This window comes from Oncorhynchus mykiss, chromosome 7 (assembly GCF_013265735.2).
Source record: "Oncorhynchus mykiss isolate Arlee chromosome 7, USDA_OmykA_1.1, whole genome shotgun sequence".
Taxonomy (NCBI): Eukaryota; Metazoa; Chordata; class Actinopteri; order Salmoniformes; family Salmonidae; genus Oncorhynchus; species Oncorhynchus mykiss.
The window spans coordinates 43,810,211-43,831,690 of record NC_048571.1 but is presented as its reverse complement, the minus strand read 5'-3'; the positions used below and the strand labels follow the sequence as shown (position 1 = coordinate 43,831,690).

Here is a 21,480-nt window from a genome sequence, read left to right as displayed (position 1 = left end):
CACAGACAGACAGACACAGACAGACAGACAGACAGACAGACACAGACAGACACAGACAGACAGACAGACAGACAGACAGACAGACAGACAGACAGACAGACAGACACAGACAGACAGACACAGACAGACAGACAGACACAGACAGACAGACACAGACAGACAGACACAGACAGACAGACACAGACAGACAGACACAGACAGACAGACACAGACAGACAGACAGACACAGACAGACAGACAGACACAGACAGACAGACACAGACAGACAGACACAGACAGACACAGACAGACAGACAGACAGACACAGACAGACAGACAGACACAGACAGACAGACAGACACAGACAGACAGACAGACACAGACAGACAGACAGACACAGACAGACAGACACAGACAGACAGACACAGACAGACAGACACAGACAGACAGACACAGACAGACACAGACAGACACACAGACAGACACAGACAGACACAGACAGACAGACAGACACAGAAAGACAGACAGACAGACACAGAAAGACAGACAGACACAGACAGACAGACACAGAAAGACAGACAGACAGACACAGACAGACAGACACAGACAGACAGACACAGACAGACAGACACAGACAGACAGACACAGACAGACAGACACAGACAGACAGACACAGACAGACAGACACAGACAGACAGACAGACACAGACACAGACAGACAGACAGACAGACAGACAGACAGACAGACAGACAGACACAGACAGACAGACACAGACAGACAGACACAGACAGACAGACACAGACAGACAGACACAGACAGACACAGACAGACAGACAGACAGATACAGACAGACACAGACAGACAGACAGATACAGACACAGACACAGAGACAGACACAGAGACAGACCGGAGGATCTGGAGGTGTGCTGGCGCCATTACAGGACAACATGAACTCTGTTCTCTACTCCCTTCACATCACATGCTGTGTTGGCTGAACAGAGGGAGGCGCGCCTCTCTCTACATCACTCTCTGTGAAATGAGCCTGGGACAGGGTGCAGATTTTAAACACAAAAAAAGAAAGGATTAAACAGACTATTAATGACAATGAATAAATATAATATATATATATATATTGTGTGTCATAACTTGACTCGTAACATTGATATTGGGGTTCCGTAACGGTTAAAAGCTGATATTGCAAATGGCAATCATTTATATCCGTTCACAAAACTGGTCTGGTGTTTCTTTTCGCTCCGTTTTTTCCATTGTTTGGTGGTTGATGAATCCTCCGACATCTCCGTCTCTTAATGCATGTGCTGAATCCAGCTGAACTAGAGACCTGTCCCTTGTCTGCTTGTCTCCATGTTAAGTCCTGCGCCTACTTTGATTAATACACATGATTTGCAAATGAATATGTATATTTGATTTCACACAATGCTCCGTTGAGAATACATTTTGGAACATCTCTTCATTGGCAGATTTTTATTTTCGTCGGGAAGCCAAGATGAAACGGAACTGTTTTCAACTGTAGAAATGGCTTGTCAGAAACGGCGTGTCCCAAGTGTGTGTGTGTGTGTGTGTGTATATGCATATGCATTCAAACGTGCGTATGGGTAGGCTTGCACCTTATGTGTGGGCTGACAACCGTTGTCCCCTTGATCTCAAAGTTGAGATGTCTGTTTTCTCTCCGGCATGTTTTCCTTATGTTGCTTATCAGAGGATAACTAGAACAATGCAGCCGTATACCTCTGACAGTTAGTTCCCTGGGAAGGGATAGGGGAAGATGACATTGAAAATGTGTGTGTGGGGGGGGGGGGGGGGGGACACTGCCACTTATCCAGTTTATTGACATTGTGGATTTCTCAGAGGCTCACATTTTATTGATGTGTCATACATAGTTATAAGTCGTCTTGTCTGAAAGCACTTTAAAAACATCTGCCAAACTGTTTTGATTTGATCGCTACGAATCCTTGGAATGATTTGGGTTCAAATGTGAAGAATGGAATGTGGAGATCTCTATTACATATGACTGAGAACTGGGTTGCCTCAGAAAGTCAGTGAAATATAGTCGTTGGAATATTGCCCTCGTTTAAGACTCCCTGTAGATTGAGCAATTTTGAATAGTTCCCCAGACTTGATTTCACCCGTATGATGTAATCAAATGCATTCATCTGAAATATGTAGCGGCGGTGATCGTGTGTTGGAGGATTGCCCAAAAAATGTTCCACCATGATGATGTTAGGATTTTTTTTGTTTTTGTTTAAGGTTTGATAATTGGAGTCATGGCTGTAGATGGGGAGAGCAGAAGCCACTGTGTCCCAGTAATAAGGATGGCCTTGAAAAGTTGCTTCAGTTCTTATGTTCCTTGCAGTTGCAAACAGGCAGTAAGGTCGTTTGATTGCTGTTTTTTTTTCTGTACCTACAGCCAAGGGTGGCTGGGAAGGTAGTGTATCTTCTTCAATGTCATCTATATGTAGACCTATTACATGTTATACTTTGACAAAGTATTGTACTTTTGATTATGATTAGTCCCTATCTATCCCATGATGTGCTATATAGAGGAATTCTGTCCCTGTTTACAATGCTCACCCCACTGTTGTTCCTTCTGGACCATCTGCCTTTTACAGCTGAGGTAGAGGAGAGGGATATGACTCAAGTGCTTGTAGCATGTTTGAAAAAAAAAACTGTAATTGAACTATATATATATATATATATATATATATTATAAAGCTAATTTATGATATTTCCGTTGCCTTCCTGCATCGGTATTCCTGATAATTCTCTTCGGAGTGAAATTAATGGAGAATCTTCTAATGTATGTTTGAGGATGAATGAACAAAGACGTATCCCTGTTGACCTCATTATGTAAAACATATTGTTCGAATTGATATATTAAAGCCTTTTTCAATTTGCCGTCTGTGTTATGCCATGTGTGATTTAATATGTTTTGGTTATGTCCTTTTTAACTTTAGTCATCGTACTTTCGGGCATCTGTTTTGAGCCAGGTGAGGCACAGATTTGCTCATCTTGGTCACATGGTGGTGTGTATTTAGGCCTATTTGGGAGGCATAGTGATATGTTGAACAGTAATCATGTACCGTCTGACTGAAATGTAGTCTACTTCAGAAACACTGAAACACTACTTATACAGTGCCTTCAGAAAGTATTCAGACCCCTTGACTTTCTCCTCATTTTGTTACGTTACACTTATTCCTAAATGTTTTAAATGTTTTTTTCTTATCAATCTACACACAATACCCCCATAATAGGTATTTATAAAAAATTGCAAACTTTATCACATTTACATAAGTAGTCAGACCCTTTACTCAGTACTTTGTTGAAGCACCTTTGCCAGCGATTACAGCCTCGAGTCTTCTTGGGTAGGACACTACAATCTTGGCAGTGAATAATGTTTTTCATGGTCTGAGTGTTTTCAGGTGACTTTTGTCAAACTCCAAGCGGGCTGTCATGCGCCTTTTACTGAGAAGTGGCTTCCGTCTGGCCACTACCATGAAGGCCTGATTGATAGAGTGCCGCAGAGATGGTTGTCCTTCTGGAAGGTTCTCCCATCTCCACAGAGGAACTCTGGAGATCTGTCAGAGTGATCATCAGGTTCTTGGTCACCTCCCTGACCAAGGCCCTTCTCCCCAGATTGCTCAGTTTGTCCGGGCGGCCAGCTCTAGGAAGAGTCTTGGTGGTTCCAAACTTCTTCCATTTAAGACTGATGGAAGCCACTTTGTTCTTGGGGACCTTCAATGCTGCAGACATTATTTTGGTACCCTTCCCCAGATCTGTGCCTTGACACAATCCGGTCTTGGAGCTCTACAGCCAATTCCTTGGACCTCGTGGCTTGGTTCTTGCTCTGACGTGCACTGTCAACTGTGGAACTTTATATAGAAGGGTAACATTTTGTAGAAACCTGTTTTCGCATTGTCATTATGGTGTATTGTGTTTAGACTGAGGGACATTTTCTTTTACATTTAATCCTCTTTAGAATAAGGCTGTAACGTAACAAAATGTGGGAAAAGAGAAGGGGTCTTCCCGACATGCCAAAGAATAGATATGAATTTCTTCAATCAATATCAAAAAACCTGAAGCGTGATTAGCCCCCTCTAGATGAACTATCTTGCTGTAATGCTAAAGCTGTAGTCAGTCATTATTTGTTTGCTGTAGAGCCAGAATATTACCTGAGGCATTGCTGCTGGAGTTGGCTTGTGGTCAGAATGCCAAATGCTCTGTTTATTTATTCCTTAGTCTACCCTTGACAGAGTACATCATGTAATATTCCGGGGGGCTGATAAATCTAGGCCTATCTTGGCATTGGCAAGTTGTGACCAATTGGAATGTTCTCTTTAAAAAAAAAAAAAAAAGTTTAGATAGAGACTGTAATCAAGGCGTATCAAAAGTTATATGTGGACTGTCAGAGGACCATGGCTGGCTTGCTAGCTCCTGTGATTTGAGTCTATTTTGAGTGTAGCACACTTGTCAGTAAATTTGACATGTGAGTCATCTCATGCCTACAGCCCTCGCCTCGTTCCTCTGCGTGGGTGATACCTTGTGAAAGGCTTGTTCTGGGACAGGCAATAGAGCCTTGACACTTTTCAGTCAGCCTCATGAACAACAATGACCTGTGTGCAAATGAGTCCTGAGTCACCTATCAGTATGCAAACTGCTGAAGAGTCACTGAATTTTCTACTTGAAAGTTATGAGCACTGCATACAAATTGCATCAGATTTATTCTGACAGTGGAATCGCTATCTTTGTTCCAGGAGATGTATTGTTTCAGTGCAGCTTGACCAGGAAATGACCTCATCAGAAAATCAGAGTGATGGCCAGGACACCGTGACCTTGAGACGTCTGAGACTGGTGCTAAAACAGCAACACAAGTTAGACATCAATATGACCAGAGGTCAGAGTTAATAATAGATTTGAGTACTAGATTAAAAGCTTTAAAGTAACATAGAAATGTTTACCATCTGCCATTAAATTACACAATATTAACCACCTGTCCTCTAAATACCAATTGTACTTTGCTGTATGTATTTGTCATGTTCCAAATGCTAATTGGGAGCTTTGTTTTCAGGTTTCTACAGCATGCAGTCTAAACTGCATTTTATCTGGGATGGAGTGCATTCATCTGACACGAACCCTCAAGACATTTATTTAGAGGTGTAAACTTTGGTGCTGATGTTGAACATGCGGGGGATTCTCTAGCCTCTTCCTCAATCCTACCTGTCTTTTTCATTACTGCTGCTGCCAGTCATCAGAAAGACGAAACTCGCTGTAGTCCACAGGGCTCATATTTATTATGCCACTACGTCAGTTTCTACTACACCCTTCCCTCTGTTTGATTTAAATATTGAGAATAGCAATATTATTGGTACCATTATTGTTAGATAACATTCTGGTCAGTCTTTCCCTGTCTTTTCAGATCTGTATCACACCATGGACAAAGTAAGTGTCGTTCACAGTGAAATAAAACGTATTTTACTGGCAAGTAAAGCAGGTTAGCTTACTGGATGCAATGCTGTGCATCTCCGTCACATTGATGCTGCGTTGCCATGAATACGCTTAGAGTCAGGTTCTGGCCTGCGTGCATCTGCTGAAATTAGTTTTGTCCAAGCCCCATCCGTCACACTCTCTCACACGCGTTAATGGCCTTGAATTTTATTAGATATTTGATTGATCAAGCCCACACACTAGACGAGCAAGCAGCGGCAACATTAAACCGCACTGGTCGCGGGAGAATTGGAATGTCTTCAGGACTAGAACTTCTCTAATGAATTTGTATCACTAGAAAGGTGTGTGGAGCTATACGGTTGATAGACGAATGACGGATTGAATGTCGTGTGTGTGAATTTGATTTGAGAGGGTCTGTATTCAGTGGGCTGGTGCGACGTGTTTATCTTTCCCCTGGTGCCATGGGCGGTTTGGTTTATGGTTCCCTCGTGGGTCGGTGTTGTTGTTTATGGGTGCTCTGCAGCCCGTGTGTGTGGGGAGAGGAGCGCTGTGCCATGCCCCAGCTGTCAGAATGAAATATCATTGCACTCCTGATTGCTGTGTACAGGGCCTCAGCCGGATTCATAAAAATGCAATCCCATGCAGCTCTGTACCAGGCTGGCAGAGAGCACTAAATAAACTATGATACAGAGGAAAGCTGGCAGATTTAGAAAGTGCATGGACACACTACTAATGCTGCAGATATAAAGTACCACGCAAATTCAGCATAACCGTAAGACTGCAGTGTTTATCGCTTGTGAATTTAGACAGGAACCTATCCTAGTCCTAAAGGGGTGCAGTTTCTGCGGCGCTGTAAGCCTCATCGCTCTGTAACCTCCGTTGTTCCAAACCCTCTGCTGCTCCTAAACCCTGAGGAATATAGTAGTCTGTCTTCTCTATAGGAAAGTGTCAGCGAGCTCTGTGGGAGGGACATGACTGCTGCTGCTCACACATCACAGCGCCCAGCCTTCTGTGTCCTAAAAAAAAGCTTTCCCAGTCCTGACTTCCTGTTCAAAGAGAATGGCATTAAAGCCAACGAAGTTCGAGAGGGGATGAATAATGAATTCCAGCGGGCGTCACTCCGAGTTAGGCAGAGATGTCAGTGAGGAGCCATCTTCTCTGTGTCTGTTGTCGTTGCTCATGTCATGCAACAGCTGAGCCTGTACCAGAGACTCAGTTCATATCTGGCCCTATAGGATCTATTTTCCTCTGTCCATCTGCATGTGTGTTTGTGAGATAAGGGTACTTTTCAGTTACCTACACTATGTGGTGAACTGTTCACCTACTTGAACGTCTTAGATTGGCTGAATATTCACCTGAAGATGGTCGAAGCATGTGTATGCCTATGGCTAATTATTCACTTGACAAGCTAACGTCGAAGGCCAGATCTTTTTACATGCAGGCCACCTGCTTTAGCTAGCCAACCGAGCGCTGATCTCCCACTGTTGGAGTGTCCTGCTCAAATGTTTCCTTATTTTTATTTTATTTTTTATTCAAAAAGGAGGATGTGAGTTCTATGGCCAGGTCCCCTCAGTGTGTGAGAGGGCTCAGTGACAATGGGCTTCCTGGGAAAGTTTTGCTAACAGGGAAATAGCCTGTCGGAGGAGCTGGCGAACATCCCGCAAAAGGCTCAGGACCTGAACAGAACGGAGAAAGAGAGGTGGACTCACTGAGAGGAATATGGGTTCGGTGCCATAATTCAATTATTGTATAGGAATAATAGTGTCATCATTTGTCTGAGGGTGGCGGTTTCCATGCCAACACCTACATAAATAATGAGCACTACGCTTCAAGGTGCCTCAGGATCTGAGGTAATATTCTCTCAATTAAATTGGATATTCCCTTCATTTCAACAGGTGGACATTAATGTGTTTTCAGATGCGTATAAGCATTGGCACTCATCTCATTAAATGCAATTAGTCAAATGCAACAGCAGAGCAGTTTCTGTACACACTATATGTAACAGTATACTACATTAATAATGGTTTCAAGTAAGCTACTTGCTCGTTTTCAGTTCATATTCAGTGTTTTCGGTTCTGCTTTTTGAAGGTGAAGCCTTAGGTGACAAATATAGAATTCATACTTGTATGCAACCTCTTTCTCCCTCATCCCGTTTTCCAGCACCAGGGAGAAATGAAGAGCTGGGGTTGCAGAAATCCGTTTCCCAGCGGCAGCTCCGGCTCTAAGATGGATAGAGGGGGTTTGCAATGGGAGGGAGGGAGAGAGATGTTATTGCTGAAGCACAGCAAATGAGGGCTATAGAGAGGGGAGGGTTGAGGAACGGAGGGAAGGCAAAGGGAGGGGAGAAAGGGGGCATGCTCAACAGATCAGAGAACAACAATCGTCTTTCCACCACCCATGCCCAGAATACAAGGCTCCTGCCTACTGCCAACACGCAGGGAGGAAGAGAGAGAGGGGAGGGAGGTGTGACTTTCACCTGCTGGAGAATCCAGCCTGTGTCTGCTCTGCTCTCTGCCTTCAGCTACAGAACCTGCTGTCAACCTTGCACAGACATAGAGCAAGATCACAGCACTACTGGAACAGCTGCACTCAGGGCTCTCTCTCTGCTTCTTCCTCCAACACTCCGGCACTCTCTCACTCTTAACACACACACTCACAGGCACGTCCAGAACTCTACCACGCAAGCGCTCACACACACACACACACTCACACAGGCACACCCCCTCTCTATCTGTGCAGTGAGAAGCTCTGCCCGTGTCGGTGTGAGCGGTGGACTGTTTCTCTCTCTGGCGGCAGCAGTACTAGCAGCAGGACTGGTCCAGTGGAGGGCAGTCAACTCGCTCTCTCCAGACTCCAGGACAGCTCACGCTCTGGACTTTGGAAGCCCTCAACAAGCCTCTCTCCCTTTCTTTCTTTCTTTCTTTATTTTTTTCTTTCTCTTTCTCTCCTCTTTTTGCTTCTCTTTCTCTCCCCTCTCTCTCCGCCTCGACGTGACGCAGTGTTTCTGACCTTCATCCCCCTCGTGTGCACAGCGTGGGCCAGTGGGACAGCCATGGAGGACACCCTCACCTGCAGCCCTGCCACCTTCTCCCAGGTGTTCGGACGTCAGGGACAGCTCATGCAGGCTAGTGAGTAACCAAACATACACCTTTGTTAAACATGTCAGTGTTTTATCCCCCATCGGCTGCCTGGAGATCACTCCCAGATCAGGTCGATAACAAGCCTGCTCTGTCTGTCAGTTTTAACGGATCTCCTGGCTGTCACTTCAGCTGGTGCTTGGAGAGACTGTTTCAGATAGAGATGAGGCTGAGATGGGATTACTGTTGCTCTAGTCTCTCTGGAGTAAATTTGTGTTTCTATGTACTGTAGGTTGATATGAAGGGAAAATGCAGTGGTCTGCACCCAGGGGCTTTAGGTTGCAGGATGTTTTGTTTTTGTGCCCATGTGGAACTGTGCAGTTTGTGTAGTAGTCGGGTACTCATGATTAATACCTCTGGTTGCTGTGTTGAGTTGAAACAATGGCAGGGCTGAGTGAAACACTAGTACGGCTGATACATGTCAAGTGTTGGTACAGTATGTGGAGGAGGGGGTTCCTTATGTTATAGCGGTGTCATCTCACAGCAGTGTTGTCACCCAAGACACTCTTCACAGTACGGACACACACCACGTTTTTATTTTCACGAACGTAAAAAATACATGTATATTGCTCCCTGGAGCCCGACTGATATGGGATTTTTGGGTCCGATTCCAATTTTAGGGAGGCGGAAGTCACCGATTACTGATGTATCTGCCGATATATCGTTTTTTTAGCGGAGGAATGGAAAAACAGACCTTTTTTACACTAATTGTTCCCCAAAGGATTAACAGATACTCTAAATTATGATTTCATGACCTGAAATAAAAGACCCCAGAAATTTTCCATACACTCAAAGCTTATTTCTCTCAAATTTAACATCCCTGTTAGTGAGCATTTCAACTTTGCCAATCTAATCAAATTGGCATGCTGATTGCAGGAATGTCAACCAGAGTTGTTGCCATGTTAATTTCTCTACCATAAGCTGCCTTAACTCGTTTTAGAGAATTCGGCTACACAACCGCAGACAACGTGTAACCTCACCAGCCCAGGACCTCCACATCTGTATTCTTCACCTGCGGGATTGTCTGAGACCTGCCACCCAGACAGCTGATGAAACTGTGGGTTTTCAAACTGAAGAATTTCTGCACAAACTGTCAGAAACCGTCTCAGGGAAGCTCATCTGCATGCCCACATTTTGCAAGGATCGGTACACAATTCCTGGAAGCTGAACACACAATTCCTGGAAGCTGGCCTACATACTTAGCAGTCATGTCACCTGTTGAGCATGCTTGGGATGCTCTGGATTGACGTGTACGACAGCGTGTTCCAGTTCCCGCCATTATCCTGCATCTTTGCACAGCTATTGAAGAGGAATGGGACAACATTCCACAGGCCACAATCAAGAGCCTGATCAACTCTATGCGAAGGAGATGTGTCGTGCTGTATGAGGCAAATGGTGGTTTTCTGATTCACGCCCCTACTTTTTTTTTCCCAAAGGTACAGTATCTGTGATCAACATATGCATATCTGTATTCCCAGTCATGTGAAATCCATAGATTAGGGCATAATTTATTTATTTCAATTGACTGATTTCCTTATATGAACTAACTCAGTAAAATCTTTGAAATTGTTGCATGTTCCGTTTATATTCTTGTTCTGAATATTTACGGCAGTAAATTCAACACTTTTTTAGTTTACCTTAGGTACAGTGGAGAAGAAGTACAGTGCATTCAAAAGTATTCAGACCACTTCACTTTTTCAAAATTCTGTTATGTTACAGCCTGGATGAAATACAATAAAATCAGTCTACACACAATACCCCATAATGACAAAGAAAAACAGGTTTTTAGATTTTTTTTTGCAAACGTATTACAAATAAAAAACAGATCTTACATAAGCATTCAGACCCTTTGCTGTGAGACTCGATTGAGCTCAGGTGCATCCTGTTTCCATTGATCATCCTTGAAATATTTCTACAACTTGATTGGAGTCCACCTGTGGTAAATTCAATTCATTGGACATTATTTGGAAAGGCACACACCTGTCTATATAAGGTCCCACAGTTGACAGTGCATGTCAGAGCAAAAACCAAGCCATGAGGTCAAAGGAATTGTCTGTAGAGCTCTGAGACAGAATTGTGTCGAGGCACAGATCTAGGGAACGGTACCAAAACATTTCTGCAGCATTGAAGGTCCCCAAGACCCCATTGGCCTCCATCATTCTTAAATGGAAGAAGTTTAGGACCGTCAAGGCTCTTCCTAGAGCTGGCTGCCCGGCCAAACTGAGCAATCGGGGGATTAGGGTCTTGGTCAGGGAGGTGACCAAGAACTCAATGGTCACTCTGACAGAGCGTGACCTCTAGAGGTCCTCTGTGGATATGGGAGAACATTCCAGAAGGACAACCATCTCTGCAGCACTCCACCAATCAGGCCTTTATGTCAGAGTGGCCAGATGGAAGCCACTTCTCAGTAAAATGAACATCACAGCCTGCTTGGAGTTTGGCAAAAGGCACCTAAAGGACTCTGACCATGAGAATCAAGATTCTCTGGTCTGATGAAACCAAGATTGAACTCTTTGGCCTGAATGCCAAGCAATCATGTCTGGAGGAAACCAGGCACCGCTCATCACCTGGCCCTACGGTGAAGCATGGTGGTGGCAGGATGATGATGTGGCAATATTTTTTCAGCAGTAGGGACTAGGAGACTAGTCAGGATCGAGGGAAAGATACATGGAGCAATGTATAAAAACCTGCTCCAGTGCGCTCAGGACCTCAGACTGGGGTGAATGTTCACCTTCCAACAGGACAATGACCCTTTGCACACAGCCAAGACAATGCAGGAGTGGCTTTGGGACAAGTCTCTGAATGTCCTTGAGTGTCCCAGGCAGAGCCTGGACTTGAACCTGATCCAACATCTCTGGAGAGACCTGAAAATAGTTGTGCAACGATGCTCCCCATCCAACCTGACAGAGCTCGAGGGGATCTGCAGAGAAGAATGGGAGAAACTCCCCAAATACAGGTGTGCCAAGCTTGTAGCGTCATACCCAAGAAGACTCGAGGCTGCAATCGCTGCCAAAGGTGCTTCAACAAAGTACTGAGTAAAAGGTTTGAATACTAAATGTGATATTTCAGTTTTTTATTTTTTGCAAACATTTCTAAAAACCTGTTTTTTCTTTGTCATTATGGGGTCTTGTGTGTAGATTGTTTTTTCCCTCATCAATGTAATTTTTGGCGGGATAAGGCTGTAAAGTAACAAAATGTGGGAAAAATGAAGCGGTCTGAATACTTCCTGAAGGCACTGCATGTTATTCATTACAAAATTCAGGCAAATGCTTGCCACACTGGTTTTAGTCACACACTTTAATTTAGCTAGCTAGCTAACGTTAGCTACTTATCTCATCATGAATGCAAGTGCATGGCCTGAATGATAGATCTGCACCACCTGTCTTGCTTTTTGCAGATGGCATATTTTGGGTAAACTAACTGAATAAGCCCACTAGCTAACATAATAAGCCCAGGCAGTAACAGTATAATTTTTTGTATCAATGGCGAGGGTTCACTTTGGCACCAATCAATCTAGTGTTAGCACATAAGTAGTATAAATTGCCAAAAGTGTGTGGACACCTGTTTGTCGGATATCTCTTTCCAAAATCATGGGCATTAATATGTAGTTGGTCCCCCCCATTGCTGCTATAACAGTCTCCACTCTTCTGGGAAGGCTTTCCTCTATATGTCGGAACATTGCCACAAAAGCATTAGGGAGATCCAGCATTGATGTTGGGATATTAGGCCTGGCTCGCAGTCGGTGTTCCAATTCATCTCAAAGGTGTTCTATGGGGTTGCGGTCAGGGCTCTGTGCAGGCCAGTCAAGTTCTTCCACACCGATCATGACAACCCATTTCTGTATGTACCTCGCTTTGTGCATGGGGGAATTGTCATGCTGAAACAGGAAAGGGCCTTCCCTAAACTGTTGTCACAAAGTCTGAAGCACAGAATCATCTTGAATGTCATTGTATGCTGTAGCATTAACATTTCCCTTCACTTTAACTAAGGGGCGTAGCTCGAACCATGAAAAACAACCCCAGACCATTATTCCTCCTCCACCATACTTTACAGTTGGCACTATGCATTCGGGTAGATGACGTTTTCCTTGCATCCGCCAAACTCAGATTTGTCTGTCGGACTTCCAAATGGTGAAGTGTGATTCATCACTCCAGAGAACGCGTTTCTACTGTTCCAGAGTACAATGGCGGCGAGCTTTACACCACTCCAGCCGATGCTTGGCATTGCACATGCTGATCTTAGGCTGCTCGGCCATGGAAGCCCATGTCATTAAGCTCCCGATGAACAGTTATTGTGCTGACGTTGCTTCCAGAGGCAGTTTGGAACTCGGTAGTCAGTGTTGCAACCGAGGACAGAATTTTTACGAGGTAAGTGCTTTAGCACTCGGCGGTCCCATTCTGTGAGCTTGTGTGGACTTTCACTTCGCAGCTGAGCCGTTGTTGGTCCTAGATGTTTCCACTTCACAATGACAGCACTTACAGTTGACCGGGGCATCTCTAGCAGGGCAGACATTTGACAAACTGACTTGTTGGAAAGGTGGCATCCTATGAAGGTGCCACATTGAAAGTCACTGAGCTCTTCAGTGAGGCTATTCTACTGTCAATGTTTGTCTATGGAGATTGTGTGGCTGCGTGCTCGATTGTATACACCTGTCAGCAACGGGTGTGGCTGAAATAGTAAAATCCAAAATTTTTGGCCATGTAGTGTACCATGCTGGCTAGATAGCTAAGCTAACTGCCTTCCTGGCTAGATAGCTAAGCTAACTGCCTTCCTGGCTGGCTAGCTAGCTAGCTAATGTTAACTAAGTGAGAATGTGATGAGGTCAGAGGTGCTTGCTTGTTGAAGAGTGCTTCTGATTATTTACTTATTCAAATATGTTGGCTGTGGCAAGCTACTTACGTTAACCACAATGCCTACTCTCTCACGTTGTGACTTAGGGCTGAATGATGTTCAATCAGCAGCTCGTAAGAGCGCCCTCTTCAGGCAATCATTGAACATTAAAAAAAATTACCTCAAATGAGCAGGCGCATTTTTGTTCTATGTATATATTACCAGCGCTTTATTTGTGAAATGTAGACCGATGCAAATATTTCTGCGAAAAGCTAATATCTGCCGATAATATCTGTTAACCAATTTATCGGTCAGGCTCTAGTTAAAATATCTGTGGGAAATGGTGGTGGCTGAACCCATTCCAGCTTCTTCCAGCTGCCTGCCTGTATTTGTCTTTTAATCCTTCATGACAGAATTATATTTATTTATTTTTTACACAGTATTAATCTCAAGGCAGAGTGAGGGGGCTGAGAAACTATTTAGGACATTTATATTGCCCAAACTGAAGGCTGAATTATTTTGAGCTAAATCTATTATGTTTTCACGTTTTCACATGCGTTGACAGGTCTCTGCAACTTTTAGATCATCTCTATGTCAACCATGTTTGGCTGATGTCTTATTCAACAATGTTCTGGGTCACCTAGCTCCTAAATACAGATGATTTCCCTTGACTTGCCTCCAGATTGAATATATAATATATCTCTCTCTCTCTTGGGGTCTTGCAGAGAGATCTTACTCACATCCTTTGATACCTCCCTTCTGCCATAAATACAAACTGACATACATGCATGTTGGGTAATGAGAACGTCCTTTGCCAGATGAAACACTGCCAGAGCAGTCCGAGAGAGAGAGACCTGAACAGTACTTTCTCATTGAAGTTAGAGAAAGTTAACGTCATAGTTCAGAAGTATTTATCTGCACAACCGGAAGAGAGGGCGAGAGAGAGGGCGAGAGAGAGAGGGCGAGAGAGAGAGGGCGAGAGAGAGAGGGCGAGAGAGAGAGGGCGAGAGAGGGCGAGAGAGGGAGAGAGAGGGAGAGAGCCCGCCCGCCCGGTCCTGATGCAGTAATGAGTTAATTCAACGGAGGCGCAGTAAAAGCCATTTGATTGGGATTCACACTATTAAAGCATAAGGGGCCGAAAGAGAGTTGTTTGTGATAATGAGAACATAATTCACTAACACATGTTCCTTGCCGGGGTGTAGCGAGCTGTGGTGTGATACAGTGTAGTATATCTACTATCTGGTGATTGATTTAGTCAACTCTGCTCACTGCGGGCCGCGGAGTGATTTTGATAAGATAAACGAGCGTATCCAGCCTGGTGGGATATTGTTCGTTGTCTTTGACGAGAGTGTGTCTCTCTCTCTGTTCCTGTCCTCTCGTTGCATATAAATAATGCTCTTTGTTTGAATGTGTCTGTGGACTCATTAAGTGTGTTTGGTATTCAGTAGCGTATTACTGTCGGATGGGGTGACGGGGCCCTGATTAATATTCTGCCGCTGACTGGAGGATCGCAGGCGGCTCAAAGCCTCTTTACTAAATGTGTGCTGGGTTTTGAAGTACTGCTGATGATGAGACTCTTCTGTATCTAGGAGAGCAAAGCTAGGCCTTATCCTATCTAAATAGGATAAAGTTCTCTCTCTCTCTCACACACACACACACACACACACAAATGTGCTTTTGCACTTATGTAAATGGAGGGTTGATTGAGTCACACCGGCTGTACTGTAACTTGATTAGTACTATCAAGCCCACTCTGCCTAACCAAATCTATCTATCTAGCTAATGCAATTATACAAATCAGCTAATCTGTAAAGTTGCGGTTATTAATAAATAACATTTTAACAGGTTAGAATTCTTAGATGACAGATCCGGTATGGTTGTTGTCACAAAACAGTAACCAGTAGGTTTTTGGCAGCGTGTTTATCATCGCTCATCAACATTGAATGAATTGTATCAATTACAGGTCTATATCTCCATGCCGTTCTCCAGGTTCATCTTGTCAATGCGGTTCTCTGCTCCTCAACAACATTGGGAAATTGGCTGTAACATTGAAGTGTTATTGTGTTTACAAGGTAACGCAGAGCTCTAATTCTGACCGCATTGTTTTATGTGGGACCAGAGTTGACTCCAAAAATATTCTGTATACACATCTTACGTTTTGGGTAATGTTTAGTCCCACTTCCGCTGGTTGGGCCATCACATTTCACAAGGGCCTTTAAAGTTGGGAGATTGCCTTTTAAATGCGTTAAATGTGTCTGTCTGGGTCTGCTCTGGCTAAAAGCCCCTTTACTCTGCTGTAATGTCCTATGAAGGAGTTCCAGTCACCTTTTCTGCGCCACTAGATTCCAGTGATGAGAGGACAGAGGGAGAACAAGGTTATCAGCAGATTCAAGTCTAAGGAGCCTATAACTCTTCATACTGTCTTCATCCCGTGTGTGTGAGAGAGAGGGAGGTAGGGGGCTGGCGCACGGCCAATGTTCCAACTCTCTTTCTGTGTGCCCAGATTGACTGCTAAAACATTAGTGTCGTCTCGAATCACGGCCAGACACATTTGATATTGTTGGCAGTGTCCCTAGTTCCTAATAAAAAGCCAGTCACACTTTATTATTAGGCTTACGATGAACGGCTCAGTCACAGTGGCTTTCATATCTGTATTTAGATTAGAGGTCCTTATTGACAGTGGTCGCTGGGTGTTCCCAGTGGTTCTGCTAATCCCTCCATCAGAGTAAATACAGGCTTAATTTATACCTCTCTTTATCTCGGATCTAATCCCCCGTATTGGATTTCAGCACTACATTAGTGCATCTGACTGCGGAGATGGGCAGGCCTCATGTCTCTAATGGTCGCTGTTTAAGAACGGGGTCAGTGGGACTGTGTGTGTGTGTGTACTGTCTTAGGGTAGTCAATACTGTGTATTTATCTATGTGTATATGTGTGTCTGCATAAGTAGTGACTACAGCAAAGTGTGTAGTAGCCCCAAAAGTGTCTAATTGCTATTCTGCAGACACAGTGTGTGTCTGTGTAGTTGTGTTGTGGCTATTGTCTGCGCTGTGGTCTCCGTGCTAGGAGTGTACTGCTGGGTGAGGTCTCTTCATTAGTGTACCGTTCTCCTGCCTATCTAAGCTGGTTCAATAAAACACTAACTCTGGGGGAAACGGATGTCTCCCCTGGACAGGAAATCCACATGTTGGGCGTGATTGGCATGAGGCTCATCCCTAAGTGGGATCTGTGGGTCTAACCCCTGGCCCTGACCAATCATGTCGTCGTTGAGAGGGAGTAGACCGACACCTGCTGATGTCAGTAGCCCTTTATGGAGCACCGAGCCAATGACAGAATCTGACTCTAATGTTCAAACCACGCTCCCCAGGCTTTTGATGTGGAGAAATGCCTGAGATGCTCATCATGTTTTCACACGTTGTATTGCAGAATTGTTTCTCTCTTTCATATTGATTTACCTTTGGGCTTGCTTTAGAGCTCTCTTGCTCTCTCTCACACACACACACACACCACACACACACACACACACACACACACACACACACACAGCCCCCATTTCACACCTTCATGCATTTTTTGAAGATAGTAGCCGGTAATTTGCTTTTCTTTTGTGATAACACAGACACCATTTTACATTTTATCACAGAGCTTGTACTCAAGAAGAGTGGCTTGTTTAGAGACAGTTGCTTTCATGCGCCGGTGCTCAAGCTGTTTTAAGATCTGTTCAATTCTATACGGCATTAAAAAGCTCCTGACAGACGCTTAGCTTCCCGTTCTGTTGCAGAATTCTTGTGTCAAGCAGCATACTGTAAGTGGTACACGCATGCTCTTAAACACGACCGATAGCACACAATACACCCCGGTCGAGTCCATCTAATGATAAAGGCTGATGTTATTTTGCTGAAAATAGAAACAGCTGGAGCCACTTTTTCATTATAACCCTGCTCACAGATTCAGCGTTAATGAAAAACACCACTGAACCTTCATACAAGATAATGAAAAGTTGTGGTGCCAAGGGTTATTTTTTTTAAAGAATTAACCTTCAGAAAACACAGGGTTACAATAACTTTATTTATTTTGTATTTTACCTTTTTCTCCCCAATGTTGTGATATCCAATTATGGTCTAGTCTCATTGCAGCAACTCCCTAATAAGCTTGGGAGAGGTGAAGTTCGAGTCATGCGTCCCCGAAACCACGCTTCTTAACACCCGCCCGATTAACCCGGAAGCCAGGTGCCCCAATGTGTCGGAGAAAACACTGTTCAAAGTCAGCCTGCAGGTGCCTGGCCCGACGCAAGGAGTCGCTAGACCGCGATGAGCCATGTAAAGCCCCCCCGGCCAAACCCTCCCCTAACCAGGACGACACTTGGCCAATTGTGCGCCGCCCTGTGAGACTCCCGGTCACGGCCGGTTGTGACACAGCCTGGGATCGAACCCGGGTCTGTAGTGACACCTCAAGCACTGCGATGCCTTAGACGGTGATCCTATATGCATAGAGGCGGTCCAATTTCAACTATTCCGTTACCTTGTCTCATTGTCACAAACATGCACACTCTGCTCTGTGCACTCCCATCTGTGTGGAGCGTGCCCAGCCTGTTAAAGAGCTTGCCACTGAAGTGCTGTAAAAGGCTATATATTTCACCACAACGTGAGCCCAGACTAACTACTGATGCGCTAATTAATATGGATTATCAATGTCTTGGATGTTCTATGGGCTCTGCGCTATAGAATGATGATGTGCTATAGGTTCTGTGCTATGGACTGTGTAGGCTACTACATGCAATAGGCTCTGTTTTCTCTTCCTGGATTTAAGCGCATTGTACTCTGTGTTATGAGCTCTGCAAAAATATTTACACCCCTGGACTTTTTTCACATTTTGTTGTGTTACTGCCTGCATTCAACATGTATTACAATTAGATTTGTTTGTCACTGGTGTTGACACAATATCTCATAATCTCAAAGTGGAATTATGTTTTTGGGAATTTAAAAATGAAAAGCCGTAATGTCCTGAGTCAATAAGTATTCAACCCCTTTGTTATGGCAAGCCTATAAATTCAGGCTTATAATAATAATAATAATAATAATAATAATAATAATAATAATAAATTCAAGAGTAAACAAGTTCTTAACAAGCCACAAACTAAGTTGCATAGACTCACTCTGTGTGCAATAATAGTGTTTAACATATTTTTTTTATGACTACCTCATCTCAATATACACCACACATACAATTGTCTGTACAGTCCCTCAGTCGAGCAGTCAATTTCAAACAGATTCAACCACAAAGACCAGGGAGGTTTTTCAATGCCTCGCAAAAAAGGGCAACTATTGTTAGATTAAATAGTCTGAATAAATAAAAAGCAGATATGTTTAAAATAAAAAAGCAGACATGTTTAATGGCTGTGACAGGAGAAAACTGAGGATGGATCAACATTGTAGTTACTCCACAATACTAACCTAATTGACAGAGTGAAAAGAAGGAAGCCTGTACAGAATAACAACTATTCTAAAACATGCATCTCGTTTCCAACAAGGCACTAAAGTAAAATTGCTAAAAATGTGTCAAAGAAATGAACTTTATGTCCTGAATAGAAAGCATTATGTTTGGGGCAAATTCAACACAACATATTGAGTACCACTCTTCATATTTTCAGGCATGGTGGTGGCTGCATCATGTTATGAGTAAGCTTGTCATCGGTAAGGACTAGAGAGTTTTCTAGGATTACAAAATAAACCAAATAGAGCTAAGCACAGGCAAAATCAAAGAGGAAAACCTGGTTCCAACAGCTTTCCAACAGACACTGGGAGACAAATTCACCTTTCCCAGGAAGACTCACAGCTGTAATCGCTGCCAAAGGTGATTCTAACATGTATTGACTCAGGGGGTTGAACACTTATCTAATCAAGATATATTAGTGTTTTATTTTTCAGATTTTTTCTTTCTCCAAATGTTACATTTTTCCACTTGGACATTATTTTGCATAGATCGTTGACAAAAAATGACAAATAAATCCATTTGAATCCCACATAACAAAATGTGGAAAAAGTTAAGGGGTGTAAATACGTACTGAAGGCACGGTATACAGGTATTGTCCTACAGTATGGGTGTTTGTACTATTGGTAATGTGCTCTGGATACTGTGGCGTTATGGTTTTGTGTTGTGGCTCAGTGTGGGTATATTCATTTTTTATTACAGTCGTAGAATAAATTGTTTTTATCTTTGTCGTAAGCTTGTTTCACTCCCCCCCCCTGTTTGTAGCTCTATCGTTTGTTAGAGGAACACTGGAGGCTTGGCAAGCATCTCGACGTGTATCTGCAGTGGAGGACTCAGCAGTGTAACTAAGGGGTTTTATAATCCAGACCAAGGGGAAAGGAGGCCAGCGGCGCTGGGTACTGGATAGGGAAGACAGATGTGTGGAGTCAGCAGACACAGGCAGCCTCCGTTTCAATGACGCAGGAAACACAGAAACCCATCGAGAGGATGATGAGGCTTAGCTACAGTAGGCTGCTTCTTCTTCTCACACCTTCAGGACTCTCCATGCAGCACCACGGCATTCACAGACCTGAGACCGATGCAGAGCAGAGCCAGATATAGCAGACGTGAGGCAGGTTTCAAATGGTTTGAGTCTGCTGGTATATTTACTCCCTGATCTTATTTTGGGGAGAGTGCTCACGAAGTGAGAGTATAATTTACATACGCTGCCTCTCAGAACCTGAAAAAGCAGTCTCGTGTGTCAAATGCTTTCTGTTTTTGACAGTCAACTTTCTCTGAGGTACATCAGTTTGCTGACTGGCAGTGAGAATGTAGTTTTCTGCATCAGCGACATTGTATCAGCAGGGTGACACTTGACACTCAGCGTCATAACACGTTATGACAGGGTCTTAACCATGTCATGTCATAACAGCTGACATAACTTGTCATAACCTGGTCAAAACACTGTCATGACCCATATTGTGTTGTGACATATTTGAGTGATAACGTCCGAGAAGCCTGTGTTTGGAGGAAATAAACCGTGGCCAATATATCTTCTAAACCCCGGCTTCGAGGGCATTATCACTGTTAAATGGGTTACCAACATATTCAAATAATGATTGACATATTTTCATTTAAAAAAATGATTTTGATTAATTTATTCATAATATTTCATCCTTCCACAAGATATCGTCCCGACACAAATATAGGGTTGCTACCCAAGCCGGGTGGTCATTCGTTCTATTGGTTCGGTTGCCAGCGACGAGACCTAGTCGTCCAGTCTTTTTGTTCTGTATCTATGGACGCGAACCAGTCGTCCACAGTCTTTGTTCTGTATCTATGGACGCAAACTAGTCGTCCAGTCTTTTTGTTCTGTATCTATGGACGCGAACCAGTCGTCCAGTCTTTTTGTTCTGTATCTATGGACGCGAACCAGTCGTCCACAGTCTTTTTGTTCTGTATCTATGGACGCGAACCAGTCGTCCAGTCTTTTTGTTCTGTATCTATGGACGCGAACCAGTCGTCCACAGTCTTTTTGTTCTGTATCTATGGACGCGAACCAGTCGTCCAGTCTTTTTGTTCTGTATCTATGGATGCGACTCAGACGTTCTTCTAAATGTTCCTTTGCCATACTGGCTGGCAAGGTTCTTATCCCTTGCTTGCTAGCTAACCAATTACTTGCAGCCAGAATAACAGCAAAGTAACTGCATTTGCATTTGTTTAAGTTTTATTGTGACGTTTCATTTGGACACATCCATAACAATGAGCTAATAAATGAGCATAGAAAATGTGTTCACTCGTCAGGACACTTGCTCACACAATCACTTCAAACTGACGCTGGGAAGACTGCAAACCACAGTGGCTAGACTTCGTTTAGTTTGACCTGTTTTCTGTTGACATTTCTTTGTATACATCCATGAAAGTGATGCCAGCTGACTCGTGACTTCGACTGGCTGAGAAACGCTGCCTGCCTGTCTGACTCATTCCAACTCGTTCATTACTATGGGACAGCTGGAGATCGAATTTCGTGTGAACGTTTCTTACCTCCTTTGTTGTTGTGATTTAATTATTTACAGTCATGTTTTTTTATTCTCACCATATTTT

The 21,480-nt window shown here is 43.7% G+C and overlaps 1 protein-coding gene across 4 annotated transcripts in view; it reads left to right on the top strand.

The window, feature by feature from the left end:
• Nucleotides 1-7,803: 7,803 nt before the first annotated feature.
• The window catches only part of kaznb (kazrin, periplakin interacting protein b), a 160,079-nt gene continuing 146,402 nt past the window's right edge, over nucleotides 7,804-21,480 (top strand). For 2 of the 4 annotated variants that reach the window (XR_005052582.1, XM_036983298.1), the window contains exon 1: nucleotides 7,832-8,568. Coding sequence is in view for 3 of the 4 variants with exons in the window: in XM_036983298.1 (XP_036839193.1) it covers nucleotides 8,493-8,568 (76 nt within the window). In the remaining variant the exon portion in view is untranslated. Of the gene's footprint in view, nucleotides 8,569-21,480 lie in introns of all 4 variants that reach the window. The other 2 variants (XM_036983293.1, XM_036983297.1) reach the window with 2 other exon arrangements.